The 18,349-nt window shown below is 39.6% G+C and overlaps 1 protein-coding gene across 1 annotated transcript; it reads right to left on the bottom strand.

The window, feature by feature from the left end:
• Positions 1 to 5,383: 5,383 nt before the first annotated feature.
• On the bottom strand, positions 5,384 to 18,197 carry st8sia1 (ST8 alpha-N-acetyl-neuraminide alpha-2,8-sialyltransferase 1). The gene is made up of 5 exons (XM_085375935.1): positions 18,019 to 18,197; positions 17,194 to 17,338; positions 11,565 to 11,674; positions 7,570 to 7,662; positions 5,384 to 6,064 (listed from the first exon to the last, which is right to left on the bottom strand). Exons 1-5 carry the CDS (start codon positions 18,195 to 18,197, stop codon positions 5,584 to 5,586), a joined length of 1,008 nt encoding a protein of 335 aa, XP_085232061.1. The 3' UTR covers positions 5,384 to 5,583.
• Positions 18,198 to 18,349: the final 152 nt, after the last annotated feature.

Below are 18,349 nucleotides of genomic sequence, written 5' to 3'. Positions count from 1 at the left end.
TTTGTCCAAATGCTACAAAGCTCATAGGCTAGGGCTATAAAATTGTATCTTTAATTTGTTTTCCATTTTTTTTAAGTACACAGATGACCAAAGATTAAATTTGAGTGTGAGTTGACTATTAGTGGATTTAGTTTAGTTACTTTAGTTGTTATTTCTGAGCTACAGTAAGTTAAGCTAATCTAAGATACATTTACAACTAGTGCTTCTTAGCTTGGGTTAGTAAAAACAGTAAAAAAAAAAAAGTTAAATTGGTTCTGTCAAGTCTATCTGTGAAGTGGTTTAATTGGCTCTTTGGTCTAACTGTTACAAAGCACTTTTAAAAAAAAATTTAGATTACTTTTTAAAACTTTTTCTTTAATGGTTATCTCTCTTACATTGTTTGTTGCAGAAACACCATTTTCACACCAAAGTGACTTCCTCTGTGTGAGGCAATTACTTGCAATTGCAATCTAGGAATTTGTTGCATTTTTTGAAGAAACACAGAAACAATAAAATTTTTAATACTAGGGGTTTAAAAAAAACAAAAAAACAAAACCCAAACACAGATCTGTAAAGTCACTTTTTGGGTCGGTTAACGTAAAAGAACATTACATATAAATATTATTATTAGCTGTTATTCTGACCACTAGCCATCTCTTGTGAGTAGTGCTAAGCAAAATTTAACAGATTTTTTCAGTTACACAGAATACAATCACAATGGTACATTTAAGTGCTGTGTTGGTCACTGACACAAGTGTAAGCAACTTGACAGCTGACATGTTGATTAAACATGATCCGACTGCTTGATTTATGTATGGGAAACCCAAAAGTACTTCTAGCGCTAATTAAGTTTCCAATCGCAATGTAAAGTTGCTCTTGTCTTCCTCTTTCTCACATACACATACTGATGGAAATTAGTCTACAGCATCAGACCCTGACAATGATTAACAGAAAGGCCAAGTGGGTGTTGGATTTTCAAAATAAAAGTCAGCTATGTCTTAACAGTAGACTAATATGCTTTAATATATGTGTAATTTACAAAACAAAAGCCCTTAATTCTTTTATAAAATTAACAACACTGATAAATAAGAGTTTTAGAATAGAGTTTATCAAATTCATTGTGCCACATTTTAAAATTGGAAACCTATTTCATTAAAAAAAACAACAAAAAAAAACTTTTTAGGATGCAAGTATCATGCATTTTCTCCCTATAATGTTTTTACCCCCAACTTTCTGCAACAAGCAACAGACCAAGTCTAGTATTGTTGCTACTTCAGAAATTGCACAGTTTAGTTTTATCTTGGGTAGTTAAATGGGACAAGTTGTGATTTTGCCAGGGATATGTAGCTGTATGCTAAGCTACTAGTTACACTTTGCTGTAGATAAATATTTACTCCACAGAAACCAAGAAAATTTTTTAAATTATATTTCTCATAGATTTCTTACAATTAATGATGCAGTCCACTCAGTTTAGTGAAACAGGTGTTTTAGTACAGGGATAGCTAACTGGTTTTAGACCTGCAATTTTGCTAATGGACACATATTAACATTTACTTCACTTTCACAGACAAGTGCAGCTTTGCTTATTGTGTTTTCACTTGCTCAAATCACTCATAGTATCAAATGAAAACTTGCATCACAGCATAAAAAGTCTGGGTACCAAATGCACATAAGTATTCAAAGATCGTCATGCTTTCCTAAAGTTCAAATTATGTCACATATCATTCATTCACTACACTGGACAGGAAACACAACATGAAATAAAGGTGCAAATATGAAACATCCCAATAGAAAGTACAAGAAAGTAATAAATCACATACCTAGACCAGCGCTAATTTCAGCCAAATTCAAAGTCTTATAGAACAACAGATGTATTTTGACTAGACCTTTTTTTTTTTTCAAATTATAACATGGTCTAGCTATGTGTACAACTCATTTTAAGTTACATTTACATATCATCAGCCATTATTACATATCACATATCGTCCAACTGATCCAAATTTAGCCAAGAAAATCAAGATACATGATTAGCACTAGAAATATCCCTTGTTTAAATTATTATTTTCGCTTTAGTAGAGCATAAAGGCACTGGACCTTGTTCAGTGTATCAGAGTGGACAAGAACATAAAGCACAAACCTATGAACATAGTTCAACTTTGACTCAGAGGAATATAGTATTGTGGTACAATACTCCATGCACTTTCCAGTTAGTCATCCTTCGTTGCTAAATAACAGCATGTCATGATCACATTTATCACTCTCAAATAGCATTTACAGCATTTTTAAGAAACAGCTCTTTCAAAACAAGTACACCACTTTCAGTCTGCAAGGGCTGCAAGTCCACACAAACATATGCCGTGTTGGCTTGTGTGTCAGCAGGTTACTTTTCCCTTGTGCAAACAAAAAGAAAAAGAAACTATTCTAACAGGCTCAGTTATTCCTGTGCTACAATGTAAAATGACAATAACGGCATGAATAAATCACAAAACTTACCTCATAAGTTCAGGTAATGATAAAAAAAACAACAACACTGATTGAAATGTAATTTAGTGACAGGATTTTTCTGTCTCTTTCTGTCACGCCCTCACTCAATTCAACATCATGTATCAAAGAGACCACTGTTGGCACTTCACAAGTATAGTACAGTTACCAAGAGACGACTTCCAGCAGCCCCTCTGAAGAAATGCACTGGCTGTGCATTTTTCTTTTTCTTCTTTTGGTCTACGAGTTCTGCTAACAGTTGAAACATACCAAAGATTCAGTCATCGATGATTAGAGTCAAATAAAAGGTGAGGTACTTATGTGTGTGTGTGTTCATTTTGTCTAATTAGCATAGCAAATGTTCATTTTTGCTTATAGATGTTTTCCCCTTGACAATGAACCTTAAAAAAAGAATTGTCATAGTCCTGAAAAATCCCATTTGGCAAAGAAAACCATTTGAACACCAGGTTAAAATGCATCTTGGCTAAACATTCTAGGGAATATCGTACTTAAGACAACATTTCTAATGGCTTTTACTTTGAACTAAAGCTCTATTTGGCACCCCAGCGCTTGTTTAAAGGAAAGCAGAGAAAAATCCTTCTATAAACACAACTTTTAATCTTCTTTCTTCACCCCCCCCCCGTGTGTATATTAGGGGTGCAACGATACACAAAATTCACGGTTCGGTTCGGTTCGATAGTTTGGTGTCACGGTTCGATATTTTTTCAATACAAAAAAATGTTCATGCTTTTTAATTTGTCATTTATTAAAATTATAAATATATATTTTAATTCAAAAGTACAGTTTTTAAATTTAATGTTGCTGAAACAACAAAATAATAATAATAAAAAAAACTATCTGATCGAGAAATCACTCATCTTTAGAAAAGAGAGTTTATTACAGAGAAATGGCTCTTTCCAAAATAAAAGCTATACTATATGCTTCTTCTGGGCTATATTCTCAGCAGCATTTTAAATATATCAGGTCCCCATAAGGAGAATCACATGCTAACAGCTGTCTAAATGACTCGGGTAAAGTTTGTAGCATGCGTGCTTGTTGTTTTTGTCTGCTTCCACTTGTCTTTTCACTAGGATGATGTCGGCGTAAATGTGCAGTCATGTTTGTTGTGTTCCCACTAGTGCTGTCAGCGTTAATCTCGTTAAAATGACATTAACGCCATAACACGGCAAATCTCCGTTAACGTGTTACTGCAGATCGCCCGTGTGTGGGGCTGGACGGCGTCAACACGTTAACAAGCTAACTGTGCTAACGCACTAGTTCCCACAAATTGAGCATTGCGTGGCACATCCGACATACTGTTTTACTTTTGTCCATGACGCGCTTACCATCAGGGTCATACTTCACATGAAAACCAAGATAGTACCAAACGCCAGATCTGAATGAGCGTGAGGGAGCTTCAATTTCAGGTAGCGTTGAGGCGGTTGCCATGTTGCAACGAGCTTAGCTTCTGTCTTGCGCTGCGCTCAGTGGATCTGCACTCCACAGTGCAGCCTAGGCGGAGTAGTCGAACGCAGATCCACTGAGCGCTCAACACAGACAGCATCGGTGGCACGGTGGTTAGCACTGTTGCCGCACAGCAAGAAGGTCCTGAGTTCAATTCCACCATCAGGCTGGGGTCTTTCTGTGTGGAGTTTGCATGTTCTCCCCGTGTTTGCGTGCGTTCTCTCCGGGTACTCCGGCTTCCTCCCACCATCCAAAGACATGCAGCTTGTGAGGATAGGTTAATTGGATAATCCAAATTGCCACTAGGTGTGAATGTGCGAGTGAATGTGAGTGTGAATGGTTGTCTGTCCCTATGTGTTAGCCCTGCGACAGACTGGCGACCTGTCCAGCGTGTACCCCGCCTTTCGCCCTATGACAGCTGGGATAGGCTCCAGCGCCCCCCGCGACCCTGAAAACGATAAGTGGAAGCGAATGGATGGATGGATGTATTGTTTGATACATATGCGTACTGAACCAAAAGCACTGTATCGAACGGTTCAATATCGATATGAGTATCGTTGCACCCCTAGTGTATATGTGTGTGTGACTTCTAGTTTTTTCCCATGTTCCCCTTGGTCCTGTTCTAGAAGACAGATTCATCAAACACTGAGTCTAACTGATTAAATAAAAGATGGGAAACTCCGTTCTTGGCTCTAGAAAGGATGATAACACTTAGTTCAGTCAACTCGGAGCATGTTCACCCTGAGTTAGGCATGTATGTGAGTGGTGGAAAAAAAAGCCCTCCTTGATCAAGCTAATGATACCATGATCTATCCTGGCAACAGGGACATAAACAGCAGAGCACCTATTTTAATCCAGCGTACTCTGAAGTATGAATATGTATCAAGAGTCATCTTATTCACCTCAGCACTCAATTGAGTTTTCGTTATTAGATAAAGCTTACATCCTTAGCAGCAACAAGCTAAAAGATGTAGCTTGACGAGGATAAAATGCAGATGACAGCAAGTGAAGCTAAGACGGAAACTGAATTTGGTAATCTTCAGTGGAAGAGAGGTCCAGGTTCAAACGTAAAATTTTTAGACTATTTAAAATCTTGGCCGATGGCTTTTAATGACTCAACTTCAAAGTTTACCCTTTTTCCCTTCCTCTATTAAATTTAGCTTCTATTCAAGTTACTAGGAACTACCATTATCTCTAGTCTTTTAGTCTTATTTGTCCCCCTTTCCGCCCTCCACTTCTTTTATTCTTGATTAACAAAGTCCCAGAGGGGAATGTGCTCCAGCTGCCCCTTCTGTCAGTTACACACAGTCAGTGCACAAAATCCATCCCCCAACCATCCACTCCCATACTTTCACATGTATTAGTCCCAGATGATGCTTTCCATACAGACACTCAACCATGCACACATACACAATTTCAGAAACACAGGTAGATATGGCTAGTTTCAGGAATGTGTAAATATGTTATGCTGTGTGAGTGCGTGCCTGCATGTGTCACTGTGTTCCTTTTTCCCTAGTGTGGCTCATATGGGTGGAGGACATTCTCATAGTAATTAGGGATCAGCTGGGCTAGGGTGGGGGTGGGGATTGGGGGTTTACAGCAGGAATGCGTAGGGAGACAGATGGAGCTGTGTGCAATCGCTTCACTTTTCAAGGTGCTCTAACTTCCTCCTTCCTGAGGGGCGCAACGTCCCACCCTCACACGAAGCGTGCCGCTTTTGTGCAGATGCCAAAGCTGGACAAACTCCTCAGGCATGGCATGGAACCATTTATAGGGCAGGATGTTGTCGTAGTAATGGTGGCTGACCGGTCGCTGATCCAGGTCGACGGAAAACGGCCAGAAGCCGTAGGTTGTGACTTCCTCACACAGTCCTAGGGCTAAGCTCACCAGGAAGAGCCCTGTGGATAGGCGCCTGGCGTGCACACCGTGGGATTTCCAAAATTTACCCACTGTGCGTAGGAATTCAGGGTTGGCAAAAAGCATGGTGAGGTTGGAGGAGGAATCTGCCAGTGTGTAATATGCCCGCAGTGATGGGTCTGTGCCAGGCCTCATGGAAAACGCAGGCATGTAGATGTAGCTCGAGCCATAGACCTTCATACTATCCACAAAATATTTTCTTGACCACAGAAGGCTCTGAAATCTGAGTAAGAGAGAAAGATAGATAAAAAGATGACTGCATAACTGTATACTTTAGAGTGATCGCTAACCTGGTGACTTCTCTCCAAACTAAAGATTGCTTTCTTCAGTTGCTTTCTCTTTCTGCCAGTTGTTAAAGGAAATGACCTTGCTATGCTGGTGCAATAAATCTATAAACTACAATGGCCTATTAGACTAACACTCGTGACCACTTTTCAGCAATTTAACATTTAACAAACATTTAACAGCTTCGAGTAAACAGACAATGTGACAAAGAAAAGAAAAGGCTTTGTATTACTACTGCTATTACAAGTTATTATTTATTATGATGTCTTTTATGTTTCTTTAAACCCTGATTACAATGCCTAGTGTTGCTTCTGCAAATATTCTACTTATTGTTTAGTAGCTCTGGGCTGAGTTGTTCTTGTCTTATGCATATTACAGCTATAATTTGTGTCTTCTGCAAAACCCATATGTAAACTCTTGCATATCTCATGCCTTCACATTCATTCCACAACTCAGTCCATTAGTCTTTTCCATCTGTCTGTGCCTGTGTCCTCAGACGGATGCTTTCCTGCCCCCATCTACAATCTGTGTGATGATCCAAGATGGCGGTGCGGAAAACAGTGTTCCTGTCTTTGTTTTGCTCTTTTTCTTGTTTTTCACAACACTGATATAGTCGTGAGCTCCTTCTCAAAATAAGAGAAGCAAATCCACTAACTTTTTAATCACAGAAGAGCTACGAACCACACTGACGAACTGCAGCTTCGGAGGCATCTACCATCGGCGACCCCTGCTACTACACCTTGCCCACAGTGGAAACGTCGGGGCATCTACCATTAGCAACCCCTGCTAGCAAGACCTCACCTACAGTGGAAACGTCTCAGGCGGTGCGAGAGGAGACAAAAGAGGGGTAAGGGCTGAGGCATCCGGAGCAGGCTAGCGGCTAATCCACACAAACCCGCTATTCCCACTATTGCACTGTTCAACATGCGCTCCCTGGACAACAGGCTGGATCATGTACACTTACTTCGGTCCACCTTGAAGTCAGTGAGAGAGTGTTGTGTCTTCGTCTTTGTGGAAACTTGGCTTAACAATAACATTCCCGACAGCGCCATTCAACTCAACCGGCTAACATGCTTTCCAACCCCCCCCCCCCCAAACATACAAACTCTGACCCACCACCATTGCCATTTCACTGACTGCCCCACACGAACTTGCCCACAATCACTATGATTGTCTTGGACACTGCTGTTTAAATAATTGTATAGTATTGTATTGTGTTTTACATAAGACTTTTATTTTATTTTATTTTATTATTATTATTTTTCCTTTTTTGTCTTTATATTTTTAGCGTACACTGAGGGCCATGGGAGCAAATTCCTGTGTAAGACTGTACATATGGTCTTTGACAATAAAGCTGACTTTGACTTTGAGTGTTTCTGGTCAAGTGACAAATGTACATTTGCTTAGTGTTTGCGACAGTGGTGCAGTTTCCAACTTGTTTACCTTTTCTCTATGATGCTTGGGTTGGCTGTAACCAGATGTGTCTTTGTGCCCACATCCTCCGCATATTCCTTTGAGATCGGTGGAAGGTTACACCTAAATAAACAGAACAAACACGAGTCTGAGTTTTCAGTTGGACAACGGCAGATCAGCTCTGAACATGTTTAGCCCAAGTTAAGTGCATGCGTGAGTAGAGAAAGAAAACCATCATTAATGGAGCTCTAATACTGAGATTCACCATAGCAACAGGTAAATAAAGAGCAGAGCATCCATTTTAATCCAGTGGACCGAGGAATAACAATGTGGTCACTATAGGCTATGAGATTTTTTTTAATAAACAGGAAGGGAAAAAGGAGTCATTTCAAATTGCTTGATCCGCTCATGATCACAGACACTATACTTTCTGTGGTCACCTATTACCAAACTTAATTTTTTAGAGAGTCACTTTGACTACGTTCACACTGCAGGCGAAAGCGCATCAAATCTGACCTTTTTGACCCTATGCGACCCATATCCGATTATGATATGACAGTTTGAAAAGAAAAAATCAGATATTTTCAAATCTGACCTAGGTCACTTTCGTATGTGGTACTGAATCCAATAAATTTCTGATGTTTTAGAAAGCGACTGCTGTTTGAATGGTCATGTCGCATTAAATCTGAATGTCAGACACTATATGTTTACATAATTTAACGACTGCATCTCAGCCTGTGACCAACTGTCACCGTGAAATGTTCAGAACACAGGGTGTCTAGAGGCTGAATTTAACACTTACATATTTAGTTCTGTTTTAGATTCTTGAACTCAATTCGACTCGATTTATTTCACATATTCACCCCCAAGATCCCAACTGTGACAGCCTTATCTTTTTTAAATCAACGTGAATGATATCCAGTATGGCAAATGACAGATTGTTGATCAGTGTGTTATCTGCCGTAAGCTTTATACAGAGTTAAATAATGATTGCTAAAGTATATCAACATTTTTTCCAGAGAAATAAGTTAATGTTTCTGTGCTGTCCCAAGAGTCACAGAGTTAAATAAATGGAGACCAGTTTTTCCAGGTTTTTTCCTGAGTTGATAAGAAATGTACCATAATCACTGTCTTCGTTCTCACATTGACAACTGATTATAAAGCGGTGATGGTTAAGGGGGTAAAATAACAAATGTCTAAGTAGGATTTAAGCATGTGTAAAAACATAAACTTAATTCACTAAAATTTTTCGGACCAGAAGTCGCACTGGATTATAAGGCGCACTGTCGTTAAACGGGTCTGTTTTCATACATAAGGCGCACCAGATTATAAGGCACATTAAGCAAAACAAAACAGTCAGATAAGTCAAACTTTACTGAACTCATTCTTCTTGCTTCCTCCACTTCCGTACCATTGATTCATTAATGTTGAATTCTGTTGCAGCTGCTCCATGTTGTTGCAGTATATTAATGACTAACCTCATATTGTGGGTAGATTATCTCAGTTGTTCTCCTGACTGAAGTTTGGTCCGTTTAATGGTCCGTTTAATTTTTATCGAGTGGAAAAAAGTTAGCATTATGCTAACATAGCTGTATCACTAGCGATCACGTAGCACATCATTATATACCAGCTAGTGCAACTTCAGTAACCCTGCAAACATCACTGTTGTTTAGTTTTCTGTCTTCATTTATGTTGGAAGTGATAGCAGAGCTGTATGTTTTAATTTTTTCAGAAATCTCTCAGTCAGAACATGCTATATCATGTTTAGGTAGAAACTAGCGAGCTAACTTCCTGCTAACTTCTAACTCCATTAAATTTAATAAATTCCGTTTTCATGCCTGGATGTTAAACTCAATTCACACCTGGTAAAGCAGCAATGCTGATCATTTTATTATAAATGAACGAATTTAGACAGTTTTTAACTCTCAGTGATGCCGCAGTGTTCATTTGGCTCTGGGACCTGAAGCAGACGGAGGTTTGGACACAGATTACTCCGCAGGACTCCTGACTATCCATCAAGTGGAGCGGCTTTGTAGCTTACCAAAGTTGTACTAAAACATTTTTTGACAGATTTTTGAGTGCCGTGTACCACATAAAATCTGTTTGAGGCCAGTAAGCACAAGTAGAATTCATACATAAGGCGCACCAATTATAAGGCGCAGTGTTGATTTTTGAGAAAATGTAAGGATTTTAAGTGCGCTTTATAGTGCGGAAAATGTGGTAAATTAAATTAATTCACTCTGTTTATTCACTCTAGTATTATGCACTGAGACAGCAACTTAATGAGGAAGGAAATTTAGTCAGAGAGAAAGCGAGTTTATGGAAGAAAATGTCTGTTACTCTGGTAACTGGCTCAGACCTGACAGGACTTGCGGATAGGAAGAACAAAGTGAAGTGGAAATGACGAAGAAAGAAAGAGCAGAGCTGGAGCAGGAAGAGGCATAATGACAAAGAGATCATGATCAGTGTTGCCAACTCCTCAGTAAGGAAAATCGCTATTGGCTGTCCTAAAAGTCGCTAGAAGTCGCTAAAAGACGTCATCACCTAATTTGCATAATTGGTCATGCTAATCTAATTGTAACCTATGTTGTTGGAGAGAGAAATAACATCGTGGAAGAGATATAAAGTGAGTAAAAAACGTCCTAAATGCATTTAGAATTTATTTAGAACTATAAATTAAATTTCTTTTAGCAATTATTGTTTTTTTTAATGTCACAATTCCAGCCCTGCTCCTTTACCCGGGCTTGGACCAGCAAAAGTGACCCGAAATTGGCACTCTGGGAGAGTTACTTTGTGTGTGTGTGTTTATAAGTAGTTTTAAACCTTGTGATCCACAAAACAGCATAAGAGTAAAAGAGTAAAAGAAGAACTGACTGCGTTACAGCACCCGCTGCTTGTTGAGAGTAAAATGTATGTGGCTGGTTTCTAGACACAGAAATAAAATGCAATTAGGTGGAACAGTGATGTTCATCTTCGCCACAGCAATCAAAACGGTGGGGCAACATGGTGGCTTCCACAAATCGGGGGATGCTCCTATTATTTTTAATGGACAGAAATCTAAGTTTATGCAAATACATGATTTGTTGGAAGATGTAATTGCACAATGGATCAATGAATATTTATGAGTAGAGTATTTTTTTTCTATTAATTAAACTCAAAAATGCTTACTGTACCTTTAAGTTAACTCTCTTTCTGGAAGAGAAAACTCAAAGCTAACAGACAGCTCAACAGACATACAGCTGTTACCTAAACCTTCTTCCTGGAATAGGGCCAACAGTCAAAGTAAATTTAGAGGGTGACTCAAAAGATAACCACTAACCACACAGACAAAAAACACATACTCAACATTATACAGAAAACCTAATTTAAACATAAGACAGAAACAGTTTCACTTCACTGTCGCTCAAAGCAAAAAAATGCTCTGTTGTGTTTTCTCGAGGCGGACAATCAGCTGTGCTTTGTGTTTAGACTGACACATACCTAGCCAGAATACGTCAGTTACCACGAATTAAAAGACGTTTGTGCAAATGCAGCTTGTATCAAGTGTTTATCCAGAAGTATTCACTATTTCCTGGCGCTCTCAAAGGTCATCCTTTAGTTGAAATGCATATGTCATGCATTTTTCTGCATGCACGAGGTCTGTTGACTGTTGATGGTACATTAGTTCTTCAACTTGAACTTCTACTGCCCTTATAACTGATGAAAATGTACCTTTCCCCCCCTGGTCTCCTCCTCAGTCTCAAGTCTTTGATTACTTTTTAAAAATGCCAAGACAATCAGCTTGTTTATAAAATACAATCGATAGTCCTAGTATAACACAACAGAAGATAAATATCTGACATACCCCATCAGATGTTTTTTTTCTGCTTAACCTCTTTTCTTTCTCATCCTCACTGTGGCCCATTTTTCTGTCTCTGTTCTTCCTTCTTTGTTGAAATCGACACCAGCTCTTATAATCACTGATGGTATCTAGCAGGTCTCTGGGGAACTGCTGATTCAAATTTGGAGTGTTTTTTGTTTCTTACCTCATAACAAAGTCGGCCTGGTCGATATCCCTGCCACACTTGCTGTGTCTGAGAATGCCGCCATTGCCCACCACCGCACACTTCTTCAGGGGAAGCTGCAAAGGGTTTTCCTGCACAGGAGACAACATGAAGCTTTGTTAGAATGCACACAGCCACTAGCTCCTAAACACATGATGTAACACCCCGGGCCTAGTGCTAATGTGCCTTTATAGCCCCCGGGTGCTGACCGACAAAACCAGCAAAGTGATAAGAAGAGTTGAGGCAGGCTGATGTAATAGAGATGGATCATACACAGTTTCTGTGTATTATCCAGGACTTTAAACGTGGCATGGTTGTTGGTGCAAGAGAATTTCAGAAACTGCTGATCTATGGAGATTTTTCCATACAACCACTGCATGACAGGAGTTCTCAGCGAAAATGCCTTGTTGATGCCAGAGATCCAACGATAATGGCCAGATTTTAAGCTGATATGACAGCAACAGTAACTCAATAATCACTTGTTACAACTACAGTATGCCAAAAAGCATCTCTATATGTACAGCACATTGAAACCAATAAACCATGAATTTCGCACCCCAGCCTCAACTCTTGCGGCCCAGTACCAAACAACCTGGGGGTTGGGGTCCGCTGCTTTACACAACATGCCTCATTCACTCATTCAGCCATTCACATAAGCACTTTTGTCTACGTCTAAGTGCTTTCTAACACGCACACTGTGATGACACACATATTCCTACTTTCTGATAAATGCATCACAGATCAAATTATGAATCAGTATCTTGGCATGCAGACTGGAGCAGCCAAGGATCACATCACCAATATTCCAGTTGATGGAGAGCACTGCTCTAACCTGTATATACCTTTCAACATTGCTGGTGCCTTTTCCAGGGAACCATTTCCACTAAAGCACCTCCATATCAACAGAGATGCAGACTTTTTAGGTGAGCGCTGACAATACACCTCACAGCCCCTCTCCTTTTTAATCTAGAGGATATGGTGTCCATGTCCCCCCCCCAAAATTTCTACTTTAAAATCTTCCATTTTCCACTTTACTGTAGTCCATTTGAAATAAACAACCAACAAGGAAGTGACAACAAAAATTACCAGTCACTACCAGTAATCAATTTTGTTGCAGTGAATCATTATCTTACCATCACCACAGCTGAAAACTTATTAAGGACAGGATTAAAGCTGCTGCAGAAGACACTGAAACACCACCCAAAAGAAATGTCCTCTCTTTGTGCATTGACTGCATTTAACTCAAGGGAATGGATTAAGCGAGACAGTGGAAACAATTGTTCTCATTATTCCCCTCAGAGTGCACCCGCTTGAGGCACACACACACACACACACACACACACACACACACACACACACACACACACACACACACACACACACACACACACGTATAGAGACGCAAACACAGACTCTTTGCCCTTAAGAGTCTCTTTTAGACCTTTAACAGCAAACCAAGAAGAGGACAGGAACCAGAAAAACAAGCTAAAGCTGTAAAGCTCTAAAGGAAGACACTTGTTTCTTTAGCAACAGCACCAACTACTTACATTAAACCAAATCTTTTACTAATACGTGGACATATCTTTTCTTTGGCTTGTTAAGTTGACCTGATTTATCCAACTGACTGAAAAGACAAATTTAACATGATATAAAAGAGAAAACATGTTTAAGTAGTTAGTGTTGGACTTCTGTTCTATTTTTTGGTGTTATAATGTGCATATAAGATTTTTCACTCAGTCAGTTGTGCTCCATACGCTGTCAAAGGTCTAGAGAAAAGGAAAGACATCACTAAGTAAACATAAAAAAAAGATTATAGGACTCTACTGCTCAGTTCACTGAGCTGTATGTATATATGCTCTGTTTCAGTCACTGAACTAACCAGCAATTAACTGTCAAAGCCCTAATTGGCACATTCCCTGGCATATGCCCAGATACTGTAGCTGCTGCCAGCTTGGTGCAGCGTGGCTGCTTGTCGGCATTCAGACCTGCAATCACAGCAATGGGAGTTGAGAAGAAGGGAGTGCTTGTGTGTTTGAATTTGAGCACAGTACATCCCACCAAACTATCAGTTGTCTTTTTACTGGGAACCATAACTAGCCACAATATAGGTTTAAGGAAGTGAAACGGTCCCCATAAAAATATGCAATGGACACAAGGACATGGCTCTAGAGAGGAGCAGGGAAATGAAAAGATGACACATAGAATATAAAGACCTAATCATAGTATTTAGTCAGAAAAACACACTTGGAATAAAAGAAATGTTGGGCAAAACAGTCACTATAGAGTCAGTTCACTTAAAAACACAAAACCCACCGTGTTACCTTATCGCACTGTTTTCTAATGGAAATAATGTTCAGCTCCACTGTTTACAGTGTTCTGAGCACTGTCTGCCACACATGTCGACTAACAAGTACATGAAGTGGAAAACTGGTTTAATATACATACATATACACAATATACATTGCAGAAAATGTCATAAACTACTCCATCATCTTTGCCTGTAATAAGACTCTAACACACTATCTGTACATCTAAAGAATATCAGCTGAAAACCTCATTTTAGATTTTTTTTTGCTCTCTTTGCATGTTGTGAGTTGCTGGTCTCCTATGTCCTGAAAAAAGAGCTTATTCAATGTGCAACAAGCAGATTTGCAGTTTTCATCGAAAGTGTTATCGACAAGTTTGAGGTGAGAAAAAAAGTTGCTAGGTTTGTGTCCCCTGTCCGGCCAGACCAAAGCTAAAGTATGATTTCAGCAGCTGTGTATTATTATTGAGTGACTTGGTATGAAGTGCATTACCACTGGCATTGGCACTGGTACTGAGAAACGTAGAGAAGGAAAATGGAGATCCAACAGTGGTTCTGCACTGCATTATACATCAACATGCAGCAAATGCTCGACATGTAAACATACCACGTCTGTTCTCCTGAAATGTGTAAAAACACTGGCAATTCTGAGCATTTTGAGAACAAACTAAGGCACTGTATGTACTGCAATTTAAAGAAGTGCGTTGGCTCAGCAGGGGAAACGTGTTAAAAAGATTTTTTTAAGTTAAGAGCTGAAGTGATGTATTTCAAGCGTTTCATGGAAATTGGAAGACTGGATGTTCCTGAGATCAATGATCCAAAATGGATAATGGATTTGGCATTCCTTTTAGACATGACACAGGAGCTAAAAATCCTGAACCTAGATCTACAGGATCCCGGACAGCTCATCACAACAGCCTATGAGACTGAACTGTGTAAAACTCAGCGTTGTGGGGGTTTTTTTTGTAGTCTTCGAACACTACCGTGGGCCTCCAATGAAACGACCCCAGCTCATCTGAGATTGAGACTCCTGCTCTCAATGTAAGAAACAAAGCAACGCTCCCAGTATACTTAATTGAAAACGGGGCTGTTTTGGAAATCTCAAAACCAAGGTATATAGTTCCATTAGAATTAAAAAAAAATAAAAAATAAACAGTGATTTGGATTATAGCTGACACATCACCAAAACAAAAGGCGAGGTCTTGCAAACTGCTTGATTTGTCCAAAACACATACATTTATTTTGCCATCATCTAAAAAAAAAAAAGAAAACCAGCATATCTATATTTGAAAAACAGGATCCTGTCTTTCTGTGCCACTGTTGCTTAAGAAATCTTTCCTGTAATTGGTTGTGTAAACAGCTGCAGGTTCATCTCCACAAATGAAATCACAGTGCCAGATTTAATTTGGATAAAGCAATGTAGTCTGATTTTAGAGGATTATGTGGAGCAAAGATGCATAGATTCTGCTAAACAGGAAATAGGAGAGGTGAAGTATGCAATCTACTGCTATGCGCAGATGATATCTCTCTCTTTAGCTCAACATTTTCTTTTACATTTGCAAGTGATTTATCTGCAATGAAATCGCATTGTTGCAGCATGTAGTACAGTCAACTACTTGTGAACACAAATATCTAATCAGACAATCGCATGACAACAACTCATTGGTCAAACTAAATAGTGAAATAGGGTGACTTAAGTGTCTTTAAACATGGCATGGTTGTTGGTGTCAGAAAAGCTGGTTTGAGTAATTCACAATTGCTCATGTACTAAAGGTGGGAATCCCCAGAAACACTACGATACGATCACAATTCTTCCGACACGATTTGATATCAATGTGGTTTTTATTTTGCAATTTGAAACCAGACCGTGAAGCATGTCAACACTATGGCAGGCTCAGAATTAGGCATAAACATGAAAGCATGAATTCATTCTGCTTGTAGCAACAAAATCACTTTAGGCTGGTTGTGGTGACGTAATGGTGTGAGGGACGTTTTATGGGCACGCTCTAGGCCCCCTTTGTATCAACTGAGGATAATTTACAGCCACACCCTACCCAAGTATTGTTGCTGGCCATGTCCATTCTTTTATGACTATAGTGTATCCATCTTCTAATAGCCGCTTTCAGCAGGATGAACCTTCTCACAAAGTTCAATAAAATACAATCTGGCTTCTTGAACATAACAATAAGTTCACTGTCCTGAAATATCCTCCACAGTCACCAGATCTCAATGCATCAGAGCACTCTGCACGTGGAATATCCAATATCACACAGTGTGATACTGTCATGTCAATAAGGATGGAAATCTCTGATGAATGTTACCTGTACCGTGTTAAATATATTATACACAAATAATTAAGGCAGTTCACGCTAGTACTAACAAACTGTACCTAATAAAGTGTCCGGTGACAGTAAGTCTATGTTTAAACCAATAAATTAAATGCAAATGCAAACACACACAAGTGCCTAGGTTGGTCATTTTATTTAATTATTCACACTCACCTCCCCCTGTCCTTCATGAAAGAACATGCACAGCTCATGCCTGGAAATTAGGGTAAAATATTCATCACATGTACCAAGAAGGATATTTGACTGCAGATCTAAAGCCTCAGAGAAAGAACTCAATACGGTAAACACAGCAACAGCACTTACACCTATAGCTCCCCTTTCGTTGCTGTTTCTACTCATGAACACAAAAAACCCTCTTTCCTTTTTTCCTAAGTGAAAATAGAGCAAAGAAGAAAGACCTTGAAGCCGCGCCCCTTTCCAGTTTTAAGTAGTGTCGCAACAACACTGTCCTAGACTTAAGTGGAGAAAGAAAACCAGAACAAGACTTATATAGTTGAGTGTTATAAAAGGTCAGAGCAGGAGCCTTTTTAATGTTTAAAAAAAAAGCTAAAAAGGAAATTGCAGGGAATAACTAACTGTATTATCTTTTTCAGCTTTCAAGTTGCCCCAAACCACTAATCCCGTCACATCTTCATATCGACTCCTGTCCACACTAAGAGCTGTAGACCTGTAATCCTCTCCCCTCCTCCATTATGGATCAGCTAGATTTCACACTAACACAGTCACCACAACACATCTGTAATGCACCGGGTAGGACAGAAATCAATTTTCAGTTATTTGGTCTCAGTCACATCTCAAAGACACAGCTGCCGGTCTTAATAACATGCATCTCTAGATGTGGGAAAGTCAAAACCCCACAATAAAACCCAGAGGAAGGACTCGTATGTGAACTGACCGTCACAGCAACTCACACAGCACTATTTTCTGAGAAACATAAGAGCGTTACTTATCAGTATACCTGTACAAAGAGAGAGTACGTGTTGTTGTTGACGGTGTGCGAGTAGTAAAACTCGCCATCGTACCACAGGACTTTGCCCACAGGGGAGTTCTCCTTGGTCACTGCAAACATCCGCTTCGGATCGCAGCATTCTGACAGCAGCTTCCTGTGGAGAAAGGAGGAAACACCAATTTTGGTGACTAAACTAAATTAGATACTTTAACTATATTACATCATTACATCAAGCTAATTTTAAACTGCCTTTCCCCCCCTCTGTTAATTCCCAAGAAGCAAGCAAATCTAAGTCATCAACCTATAAAAGGTCTTTATAGCTCCATTAAAAGAGAACCACAGAAACAACCCAGCTCCAAGTGAGCATCACATCCTCCAGCAGGCGTGCTCTTCAGGGGTCACTTTCTCTGATTACCCTGTAATCAGCTTTGCCTCTGAGAATGTTTAATAAGATATAAATAAAGCTGCTACTGTGTAACTAACACACTCAGAGCTCTGTTTTTGCTTTGTCTGTGGTCATCTTTATGGCTGAGACACTACTGTAATACACTAGAATTACTCCCTTTAGAATTATGGTTTTGTTTGTCATAATTGTTGGTCTTAAAGCACCAAAATATTAAAAGCATGTATTAATTACGAAATTGAAACTGAAATTAGAGGCCTATTTTTTCCTGGGAATCTGTTACATTCAGCAATAAGCCTTAAAATTATTATTAATCATTTCATCTTCTCTTGAAACACACTTAAATCCAAGGGGGGGGGGGGGGGGGGGGGCACACACTGCCAATCACAGCTTGAAGCTTATTAAAGGAAATTCAGAGCTCTGAGTCGAACCTGTACAAATCGATGCCGGTCTGGTTCTTCTGCCAGTCTTCCCCCTGCCTCAGCACCTCCTCCACTATTTCTTTATCGCTCGGCAGTCTGTAGACAGGGAAAACGTAAAACCAGCAAAGCACCAGCACGCACAGAGCGGCCCACGCCGACAATTTGGCGCGGTAGCATCGCAGAAACATCTTTCCCTTTTATTTTATTTTCCTTCTATCCCTCTCTTTTTTTTCTTATCTGTTTCTCAAAACCACCAGCAGAGCGAAGCATGTGGTGTGAAACGCAGTCTTTTCAAAGCAGGTCTCTCTGTTCGTCCCGAATCCCCGTCTCATCCCGCAGA

This window comes from Diplotaxodon limnothrissa, linkage group LG17, assembly GCF_057381915.1.
Source record: "Diplotaxodon limnothrissa isolate DT_005_m linkage group LG17, D_limnothrissa_male_GT1.1, whole genome shotgun sequence".
NCBI lineage: Eukaryota > Metazoa > Chordata > Actinopteri > Cichliformes > Cichlidae > Diplotaxodon > Diplotaxodon limnothrissa.
The sequence above is the reverse complement of the archived record's forward strand: the minus strand, read 5'-3'. Positions and strand labels throughout refer to the sequence as shown.

What these genes read in the sequence shown, in the direction of transcription:
- st8sia1 (XM_085375935.1), bottom strand. Translation starts at nt 18,197, where the DNA reads ATGTTTCTGCGATGCTACCGCGCCAAATTGTCGGCGTGGGCCGCTCTG. An exon ending in CAGGCCGACTTTGTTATGAG is followed by an intron (nt 7,663 to 11,564) that starts GTAAGAAACAAA and finishes CTGTTTATTTAG; the next exon opens with GTGTAACCTTCCACCGATCT. An exon ending in CCAAGCATCATAGAGAAAAG is followed by an intron (nt 6,065 to 7,569) that starts GTAAACAAGTTG and finishes TCTCTTACTCAG; the next exon opens with ATTTCAGAGCCTTCTGTGGT.